Genomic DNA, 11,966 nt, shown 5'->3' on the forward strand with positions numbered 1-11,966 from the left:
AAGGTTCTTCAGGATTATCGTTAGCATATTTTTTTAAAGCATTGGATTCAATATACATCTGATGACAATTGCAGTTATGTAAATTTTTACCACGCTTTTAAAAAAATACAATCGAGGGTGCAAAGTTCTGTAATTGTTTTTCAAGATTATTATCTTATAGGGGATCCTTAATGTTAGTATATAATTATTTAACTGTTGGTGTTAATTTTTTCGTTATATTCAGAGCTGAATGAATTTTTTAATACCCTTCTTAAAAGAAACGATTTAAAACGATTAGAAAAAAAATTTTTAAATACATTTCAATGCTTTTGAGTACTTTGAATAATTTTGAATCACCCTTTTTATTGGCTTTTAACATTGTAAATCGTTGCGAATCGTCTGTTTTAATCAAAGCAGGTAATTCAAATGTTAGGGTTATTTTAAAAAAGAGTGATCTATAGAGGAATTTCGAAGGCTATTAATTTTAAAAAAAATTTAATCCCGTGACAATGCGTTACTTTCATCCCTGGTTCTGTTAATTTTTTTGTAGGCCGTTATAAGTTACCAGAGAAGAAATTGGAATAACCATGTATAAGCTAGTATGTGATCAGATATGATCGTGTATATGATTATAGATGGCTTTAAATTTAATCTAAATATATGTGATCATATAAAAACAGACGGCATTAGACATGATCTATAATCATTTGTGACAGTGTCTTTGTATATGATCGTATATGGTCATGTAGGCTCTAAACTTGATTTGGACTCATACACCGTTAAAAAAATTGTTTAAATTTTCAAAACATTGTATATAACGCAATAAACACATCCATTTGTGCTTGAAATTTCATTACTAATTTCATATAGAATTTAAAATACACGTTTTTGAATTTTCAAATCAACACTTTGGATTTTCAAATACTTCGTTTTAAATTTTTAAATACAATTTTTTTAATATTCAAATACTTTGTTATTAATTTTCAAACACTTTCTTTTTAATTTTCAAATAGATGTATTTGAAAATCTGAACTGTTTATTTTAAAATTCAAAAGTGTATATTTTAAATTTTATACGATCGTTACAATGAAATTTCAAACACAATTGTATGTATTTATTGCGTTATATACAATGTTTTGAAAATTCAAACAATTTTTTTAACAGTGTATGGTTACATGGAAATTAAAGACTATTAGGTATATAAAGTAACAAAATGTTTATTGATAAAACTTCAAAATTTTATAAACTGTCATCAATTCCATAAACAACTTTATAAATTTTTTTTTTTTATTTACCATTGTTATAATATAATATAATATAGCGGGTGATTATATTTTTTTTTCTTAAACGTTTAAAAAAGTAGAAGGTAAATAAATATTTTAATATTTAAATCACTATAAAACAACATTATGTTTATTAGCATTATGCTATATCAAATTTAATACTGTGTACTGTCAATGATGTTCAGTTCAGTCACAAGTCTTATTTACTTTATATTATCGAGGAAATAAAAACTTAACAACAATAAAGTCTGATGTACACCGCTCACATTACTCAAATTTATTATATATTTAACTAATTAGTATTAATACACAATCCTTGATTACTGAACGCGCAGCACGTCACGCGCCGAAATTTCATATACAAGTATCTGAATTTTCAAATAAGTATTATGAAATTTCAAATGGAATTATCAAAATTCAATGTGTCTTAGAATTTTCAATACTTGCTTTGATAATTTAAAAAACAAGTATAAATTTTAAGTACGTTTATTAAAACTCATTTTCTTTTTCTTAATTTTAAATACCAGCTTGATTATTAAATTACGTACATTAAATTTGAAGCTTTTTTTTTATTTAAAATACAATTCAAATATCTAGTTATGAAAATTCAATTCCTTTTGTATTGTAATTTTAAAATTATTTTTTACAGTGTATGTAATCATATAAAACCAGATGGCATTAGGCATGGGCAATAATCATATATAATAATGTCTCCGTACATGATCATGTAAGATATAAATTTTATCTGCAGTGATATGTAATCATATAAAAACGCATGACATTAGACATTACCAAAGATCATATCCCTGATTATGAAAAATGATTTGAAATGATTTAAAATAATTTGAAACGACTAATATATAGATATACACTTAACATGGGTTAAATCATTTTTCTTAATCAGGGATATGATCATATATTATCATATAAGTTATGAGTTTGATATATATGTAATCACATACGATCACACATGATAGCGGACATAATTATAGGTTAATATATATGATCGATGATATTATCAGATATTTTTAGCTATGAACATATATGATCTTAACTATATGTAAATATGTATATTTTTCTTCCTGGATAAAATAAATTTTTATTTTATCATAACAAGACATTGTGGGAAATAACGTGATAACAATTCCAATAACAATTTAATTATGAGTTATATAAGCAACATTGAATTCTTATCATTTTGAAATAGTTTTCTTATAATTAGAAATAAATATTAAGAGTTTTATTATAGAAGTTATTAAATAATCATTAAAATTGCTGATAAGTCAGAAAAAATTAAAAATATGAAATGACCTATTGCATCAGAAGTTTTCATAATTTTTTTCAGTTTATGAGTTTTAGAAGAAAAAAAAATTTTTTATGCTTAATTTCAAATTAAAACTGCTGATCATATTATTTGGACAATTTGGAAAACCAAAAATCTATTTTGAGAAAAAAAAAAATCTGAAAAACAGTTGACACTGCGGAACAACCCCTTCCTGTTGTTTCCGAGCTCAAGAAGCTCAAAGTGTTTATTCGTAAGTTATAATAATAAATAATAATAACGAAGTAATTAATAATAAAATAAATAGTAATTAATTATTACGATAAAAAGTTCATTGATTGATACAATAAGAATGTAAATAAGTTCTAAATAAAGATTCATTGATGAAAAAAAATCAAGTTTCATGTATTTCTGTACATTCGAATTATCATTAATTCTAATTAATTGCTTTATAAAATATCAATAAAAACCGTATTATTAACAAAGTATCGATCGGTTATTGAAAGTTGTAAAAACAACGAATGAATAATGTGCTTACATAATTTCTAGGGTTATTAAAAATTTTATCAAAGCAATATAATATAACATTATTAATCTTAAAGTGCATTGAGATGCTTCGTGACACTGTTTCAAAGGTCGCTGTTCTTCGTACAGATTGATAATTAAGTTTTTATCAGCTATAACCTATATTTATATGATTCACATTCTCTGAACGTATTTGAATTATTCTTTTGGAACTCTAGAATATTGCTTAACCTTTTTATTATTTATTTTATTTGTTTTTTATTTAAAAGAAAATTATTATTTCAATTGCGCAATTCACTTTGTTGATTAATTACTTTTTAATTAAAATTCCCTCGCGGTTTTGGAAATACCGAAATAATACCGGAATTGTACGGTATAAATATCGCATAAATATGGTATTACTCGAGTTATTTTGGCCAGTTTTTTTGCCGTATTATTGCCAAAAATTTACGAAATAAATTCAGAATATTTACGGCAATAAATCAAAAAAAATACGGTATTTTCACAGCATTAAAACCGTAATTATACAGCATATTTATAGTATATTTTCGGCATTTCTGCAGCATCTAACCGTTCTACCCAGAAAAAAATTTATATATAATCGTACAAAATTTAATGTAGTTATATCTAATTTTATATAATTTTATATAACCTTATAAAATTATATGCAATAACTGTCATGAAAAAAAAAAAAAAAAAAAAAAAAAAAACCGTCTACTCGTGGACTCGATCCCGAGACCTAATCGTTCAAATTCTGAGTTGGTAGCCATTATGCCAAATCACTTACTTGAAAGATGTTACTAATTGTATTCAGATGGATACAAACGAACTTTAAAAAATTGAAAACATCAATTTTCACAGATAGTTATTTTCACTTACATTTTTTTGTTTGAGTAAGAATTGTGTGAACCAATAAAATAAAATAAAAAATATTACATTTTGCAAATTTTCGATGATGTTAAATGCAGAAGCGAACAAAAAATAAAATCATATTTTTTACAATTTTCTATTTCATCAGCGTAAATCTGGCAAAATTGCAGGATACTGACAGTATTATTATCACAAAAACAACGATTTCATTATTGTAACATTATCGTATAATAGTTTTTATACAGCATTTTATTGGTAAAAGTTCGTCATTTTTACAGTTTTTTTGGTAAAAGTTCGGTATTGTTATAGTTTTTTTACAGCATTTTTTCGGTAAAAGTTCGGCATTTTTATAGTAATATTACTGTAGTAATCTGGTAACTCTACAGCATAAGTGCAGTAAGTATATGGCATAACTGCAGGAAAAAAACTGGCCAAAATAACCATTTTAATACCAAATTATTACGGTAAATTTACGGCATGTGCATAAATCCCGAAAATTTACGGCATTTTTACGGCATTCGCAAAACTGCGAGGGATAATTATCTTCTTTTTTTTATTACTAGAAAGATGTTGTGCACTGCCATTATTTTTTACCTCTTGTAATGTTGTGATATCTACTACCTTCCACGCGCTCCTTATGAAAAAATCGCTATTAAAAATATTCATCATGGATGCCTATTGTCCCTATTGGCTTCTAACATGACCAACCATTCCCATAGCAACCGTTGCCGTAATAACAGTCTCCATAACAACCGTTGCTATGGCAACCGTCTCTATTGTGACCGTTGCCATGACGACTATAAGCGTTGACATAACACCAACTTTTTTAGGATAGAGTACTATACAATAATAATTTATTGGCTCCTATTTTATTTGTATTTTTTGAAAAATTCTTAGGTTATGTTTTACGTTTATCCAAAAACTGGTTGCTCCTTTCCGTTCAATTGATTTTGAATCTGAATCAATTCAAAATAACGTTTTCAAAAACGGTATTGAATCGGATCAAGATTTTTCCATTCGTATTTGGTTGTTCGGTGTGTTATTAATTTTTTAATTTCAAATGACTATTTAAGAAATTTTGTAGTTGAATTAAATGTAAAAAGAGTAATGAAGTATAATATCTAGTGAGGTAGGAATTGCGAGCATGGGTCACTATCATAACAAAACTAATGTAGAGACATTTATGTGGCCTAGCCTGGGCAGGGAAACAAACCTGGCGCCCAATTTTCGGAATCTTTTTCCGGGCGCGACTGTTGTAAATTAAATTATCAACCGATTTAATAAATTATTTCGGCATTAAACTTCTTATCCCTTACTCTGGGCTTACCTACAATTATTTATCAGCATCACCTTTTTTAAAATGATAAACAAACAAATTTTTAAAAAAATTTAATTTTTGCTTTATTCGAATCTGTAGTTTAAAATTCGCTCTCACAATCGTTTTTATTTTTTTAGCATCCGACTAACCTATAACTACCCTAGTACATTTTTACTACCATTTAGTTTTAATATTTCAAATAATAATATCACAGTGGCGCCCATTCTATAATCTTACCAACACTCCCATTCTCAGTTAACATTTAAATTTAATTAAATTATTGACATATGGCACAACTTATTAATCTCGTCTTACATTATTCAACAGAAATGGAAAAATAAATTGAGAAGAATCTAATTTTTAAAATCATGCATATTTTCAAAAATATAATTTTATGTCATTATCGACATTGTTATCGACGATGTTTTTACTAATCTATGAGAAGCACTGGATTAGAACGTGCCTATGACATGTTACAGATAAACGAGTATTTTTTACTACAGATACAAAGAGTTCATAAAGTTGCAAAAATCATATTTATTATGTATTTGCGTTTCATGATACATTTTAGCAGAACTAGTTGTTGTTTATTAGAATATCGATTCACTATACAATCATATAAATGTAAACTTTGACATGCTCCTATTTTAACAAGCGTATTGCCTGCATGGTTTATAAGATAGCCCGAATTCAATACTTATCGCTATGGAAATTTAACTTTTTACATAACAAGGGAATTATCGATTTTAATCTAATTCTTAAAATTTCAGTTTTTATTAATCGTTGATGCGATTCAAGATTTTGGCCCAAAAAGTCGAAGAAGTGTCCATCTGCTGCCGTGTAATCTGTAACTTTAATTCCCAACATTTTCAGCCTTTCGTTTTCAAAGTTACATTACTGTATTTGTACAGACTTCTATATCTTTGAGTCAGTCACTAAATTAAGGTATTCCAAGTACGTTACTCACATGGAGAATTGAGTCTCTTTTCTCCATGTTCAATCAGTAGACTTGAGTTCATAACCGGGGGAGATATGAGACAGGGGTTTTTTATTTTGAAAAAAATATTCTATTTCCCAACAGCTAAACCAAAACTCAAGAATCGAATCGACTGTCAAAAACAAAAATTGAAGACATTCCCCCTCTATGACTATAAAAATAGTTGTGTACAAATTCACACGTTTGTAAATTAGGGGAAGTGTGAATTAAGGCGTTCGACTTCTGAGCAGAAGTGGGGGTACAGGAATTCTTGGAATTGTATTCCCCTACTCCTTTGTAGACGAGTTCATAACACGGTTCGATTGTATTTATCTATTACTATGTATGACCTATATAATTGTCATTATAATTTTGATAAACAAAAAAAAACTTGCATAATCTGGCGAGTGTTTAAGATACCCCCCCCCCTCCCACTAGTGTCCAAGTAGTTACTAATAGAGTGAGTGACTGTATCGGCTGGATTTCCTAAAGCTTATTTCTGTCTATAATAGACAAAAATATACACATAACAGACATCTGTACAAATCAGTGTGCTGGTAAGATAGAAATTTGTAAATTATCACAGGACCAATTTTTCACCCTGGTAGCCTGACATTGCTCTACAAGTGTTGCAGTGAAACATTTACGGCTAACTTAACGAGAAAGTTTCTGGTAAGCTTGGCTGAATAATACTTTCCTTTGGCTTCGGAATACGGCAGTAGCTTGAATGTAACTTGACAGAAAAACTTGCCGTCAATTTGAAGTGAAACTTTCAATCAAATTAACGTCTTTGTCTGATGTTGATACTTGTAGTCAAATTGAATAGAAAGTTGCAGACAATTTACTATCAACTTAAAGGTAACTACTTGCTCTCCAACACTTTTCTTTGTTACCTTTAAAATACGCAGTAGCTTGTAGTTAACTTATGGTTAGGGTGACTATCAGGGGAAATGTAAACTTTTACCACCATAACAATAGGTCGTCGTTAGCTTGCCGTCTGCTGGCAATCAAGGTATTTATTGAGAAAAGTGTCACATATAGTTACCCTGATAGCCAAGTTGGCGAGAAACTGACGAGAAACTTGCAGCCGCAACTGGACATCAAGTTAGCCGCCAACAGTTGGTACCTCCAATAGTTGATTGACATTTTTTGGGAAAGTTGGTAGCAAAAGTTGCTTGCAAAAGTTGGCAATCATAAGTTGACGGTAAGTTTCCTTTCAATTTTCTCAGAAACTTGCATTCCAGTTGCGGCTTCATACTGGCGCCAACTTTCTGAGAAATTTGACGGTAACTTGTAGCCAGAAGTTGCAAAAGCTGAAGTTGTCGATAACTTGTCGTCAAGTTGGTCGGAAACTAATGAATGACCAACTTTTTCACGATCAACTCGTGTTATCAGGGTATATATAGAGCATATATGTAAAAGTTATGGAGGATAGAGGTACCTGCAATTGTGTGTAAGACACGATTTGTGCCGATTGATCACCGAGCCGAAGAGGTTGTCAACACAACGAGCGTCTTATACGGAATCATACTCGATAGATACATTATTATTTGTAAAATAGTCGACAAGCACATTAATGGATGCCTATGTACAAAAGGTAATATAGGGCGCTTACAAATATATGATAAAAAATTATGTCACAAGATGACTCAGAGAGTTACTTCGATATTTTTTGCACATAACCTACAGTACATGCAACTAAAAATTATTTTTTGTACGCTGACGTCACAATTTCAACTATTAGATATTTTTATCACCTGCCGTGGCCTACATTTTGAGTATGTGTTACAAAAAACTAATTGTCATTGCGTTTTTTAAAAATTACTCATATACAATGTATTTTTTCGTAATATTTTAAATAAAAATTCCCCTAGTGGATCTGAACTACGGTAAATTACCGTATTTAACTGCAATCTACCGTAATTAATGACAAATTTGCCGCGATTTACCGCAATTTGCTGTAGATCGCCGTAAAATGCGGTAATTTACCATAACTTACGGTATATGAATACAACTTACCGTGATTTACGGTAAAATGCCGCATTTTACAATAATTCTTCTGAATAGCGTAAATTACGGCGAATTTGCGGTAAAAATGCCGCATATTGCCGTAATTTTTACGGTGAATTGCCGCAATTTTATCGTAAATTTGCCGTTAAATCTGGAATTCTACCATAATTTACTGTAAATTATGGTTATTTACCGTAATTTGGGTCTACTAGGATCAGAACTAATGAAAAAATAATTAAGTCGATTAGTTGAGATATTTATCATACTTACAATAATTACAAGCTGTGGCGGAAGTGTTATTTTTTAATTCAATTAGAGCTCGGGGCATAATGATTTTAATTAATTAGCTTAAAATTACACGGTATTTACTTGATAAAAAAATTTAGTTTTGAATTCATCTTGTTTTAGTCTACAATAGAAGTTATTGAAACAAAATACACGTGAGGTAATCAGTCAAGAATTTGAATACAATAGGAAAGTGCTTGACGCTTTCGCTTGAGATGGATGTTAATAATATGAATGAATTATTATTGCTTAATTATTTTAACAACAACACCATTAACTGGCGCTAAAAGAAAACTACGGCTATTAATAGTATAATTTTTATCAGTTTGTTCGCATACGTCGACTTTGTGGTTTTGTAAAATTTTAACGATGCCAACTTTCGTTTGCATTTGCCCAAATCTTGCTCCTGTTAAATGAAAATAAATCAATTTTTATTGATCAGTGATAAAAAAAATATGATCATAATTATTTATTATTTTTAGTTACCGATGCAATTACGTGGGCCGTCACCGAAAGACAAGAAAGCCATTGCTGGGCGTTTTTTAATTTCCTCTTCACTAAAACGCTCGGGATCAAAAACATCAGGGTCTGGATAATACTTCGGGTCACGTTGGATCGCAAAGCTTGGAATCCAAACGGCAGTACCCTCAGGTATCGTCACTTTAGTACCAGGAAATGTGTACTTACTGGTCGATTTTCTCATTATAGATGTCACTGGTGGATATTTTCTCAGAGTTTCTATGTGTAAAGAAAAGTAAATAAATTACATATCAAATAATATGAGAAATAGATAAATAAACATACCATTGAATACTTTATCAAGGTACTTCATATTTTTAATTCCGTCATATGTTATCACGCCTTTGTTATTTTCCATTTCTTCTTTTATTTCATCTCGTAATTTATTTTGTACATCGTGATTCTGTGCAAGTTCAAAAATACAGTTGCTCATTGTAGATGACGAAGTTTCGAAGCCCGCAATGAAGAAAACAAATAATTGAGCAGCAATCAGTGAATCGGTTAATTCTGAAAATTATTAAAATATTATGTGTTTTGTTATTTACGCAGAAAAAGAACTAAAATTGCTATTAATTTTGTTTTTTATCTGGAAAAATCTTAGGTTACGAATACATTATATCGATAATAGAAATTGCACAGCAAAAGGGAACGAATGGATCGCTAATGTAAGCAGCCGTACAACAACTGTAGCCGCACGTGCCACAACTATAACCATACGTATTTTTACTGTAGCCGTACACACCACTCTTATAGCTGCCCCTACCACTTATAGCCGGACATATCGTGCTATCAGAACTGCGATGATCACAGTGATAACCTTACAGTTAGGTACTTTAGCCGTACGGAACACTATCGTAGCCGCACGGATTGCTACTGTAGCCATACAAACTACTATCATAACTACAACTACGACTTATAGCCGCACATATTGTGCCACCAGAAACACGCCGATCACTGCGATAACCTTACAGTTGGATATTTTAGCCACCCGGGTCTCTATCATAGCCGTACAGATTACAACTGTAGCCTCACATTTATTGCTTCATTGTATTATAGCCGTACAAATCGCTAAGGTAGCCTTACATTTAGGCAGCGTAGCCATCAGTACCTCTACTATAACCGTACGGATTTCTAGGGTAGCCGTACGGATTACTGTTATTATAATGTTCTCTAATTAATATTTTGAATTTTTTACGATCGTAACTTACCAATATCTGTATTATTTTTACTCCAATCTTCTTTTAACCCCGCCAACAAATCAATGAAGTCATGCCTCATAATTCCATTCTTCTTACGATACTCAATAGTATCTCGAGTGATTCCGATAAAGAAATCGTTAAGCTCATAATCTGTAAACCAGCTACCAACCACATCATATAATTTAGGCGCGAAATTTCTCAATCTAAATTTTACAAAATTCTTCGGATTATTCTCAAAAATCCTCTTGCCCATCCTACGAAACAAACTGTCTTCCTCCGCGAGTGCATTAGCTTGCAGCCCAAAAGCACAAACTCCAATGACATCTGTCGCAAATCGGGCACTTATTTCTCTAATATCAACTTGTTTATCATCAAACTGGTCCAAATACTTATCCAACTGGTTTGCACACTCGGTCAGTAAATAAAACATGTCCTTCAACTTTCCAGATGTGAACACTGGCGTCATCTTGGGTCTCAGCACACGCCATCTCTTGGCTTCAATAAAAAACAAGTGCGCAGTCAGTGGCTCGTGTTTTTCGTGTATCTTCAACCCGCGGTCCATAAAACATTTGAAATCTTTTATTAAGACATCTTTTATTAATTCCATGTCGTTTAACACCAAAACTGGCTCCCATCGAGTGAAAATTCCCACCATTGGTTCATTTGAATATTCATCGTAAACTTTTTTCAAATAACTACCAATTGATAATTTACCAAATATCACATCTTTTATAGTTCCTAACAAAACTATCGGTTTAGGTCCTACTATACCACGATCTCGCCAAAAATTATAAGTCGATGTAAAATAATAATAAAGTAAAATTAAAATAACCACTAGGCCAATAATCAGTTCCATTGTTATGTTTTTTATAAATATTAAATATTATCTATGCCGTGTTTTTTAAACAACTGAGTAACCAGTCTACTGCGTACTATCATTTATACAAAATAGTTGCCATGCATATATTTTTTTCTGGTATTTGTTAAGATGATTGTGCACAATTTATTGTCGAATCATTCTGACACATGATAATTATATTGTTGCCCTGGTATTTAGTATGAGAACACAAGATTAAATGTGTAAAGTCATATCTTAGTTATAAGTAAGTGTAATTTGAACTCTGTACACATATATTTGTATAAATATAAGAATAAATCACATTGTTTGTCCTAATAAAGAATATTACTAATGATAATATTTTAAAATTATTAAACTTTGGGTGATTCCTTTTATAGAAAACGAATGTGACTGATATATATTACGTATATTACATATGAGTGACAGTTATGTAAGGAGATAGATAATTGGAAAGTTGAAGAACGGGATTATTTGATAAACTTGTTTTTAAACAAGGTCTTCTGTGATGCTCTGCCGCTCTGATAGATGGCGAGGCAGATGCATCTTTGAAAAAGAATTACGCTGATTTTCAGCTCTAGTGATAAAGTAATTTCTCCAGGGTATAAAATCTGAGAACCCCAAAACTAGTAAATTTTTTGCATTATGAATTCAAAGCTAAAATTTTCTTGAGGCGAGAAAGAATTTCCTTAAGCCAAGAAAAAACTTTTTAGGACAAGAAAAAATTGTAAAAATTTAAATTTGACCTTTAATAACTTTCGAAATATTCAATTTATCAATAATTGATTAAAGCCTTTATTTGTAAAGCATTAGATTTTCTACAAAAATACCTGTTTACCTTTTCGGCATATCTATTCGTCTATC

General features: G+C 30.3%; 1 protein-coding gene across 1 annotated transcript; it reads right to left on the reverse strand.

Annotated features, from left to right (window-relative positions):
* Positions 1-8,483: 8,483 nt before the first annotated feature.
* Positions 8,484-11,556, reverse strand: LOC103580219 (probable cytochrome P450 6a14). The gene is made up of 4 exons (XM_008561898.3): positions 10,256-11,556; positions 9,333-9,554; positions 9,015-9,266; positions 8,484-8,934 (listed from the first exon to the last, which is right to left on the reverse strand). Exons 1-4 carry the CDS (start codon positions 11,100-11,102, stop codon positions 8,771-8,773), a joined length of 1,485 nt encoding a protein of 494 aa, XP_008560120.1. The 5' UTR covers positions 11,103-11,556; the 3' UTR covers positions 8,484-8,770.
* Between the last annotated feature and the right edge of the window lie 410 nt (positions 11,557-11,966).

The sequence above is a fragment of the Microplitis demolitor genome, chromosome 2, assembly GCF_026212275.2.
Source record: "Microplitis demolitor isolate Queensland-Clemson2020A chromosome 2, iyMicDemo2.1a, whole genome shotgun sequence".
In the NCBI taxonomy this organism is placed as follows: Eukaryota; Metazoa; Arthropoda; class Insecta; order Hymenoptera; family Braconidae; genus Microplitis; species Microplitis demolitor.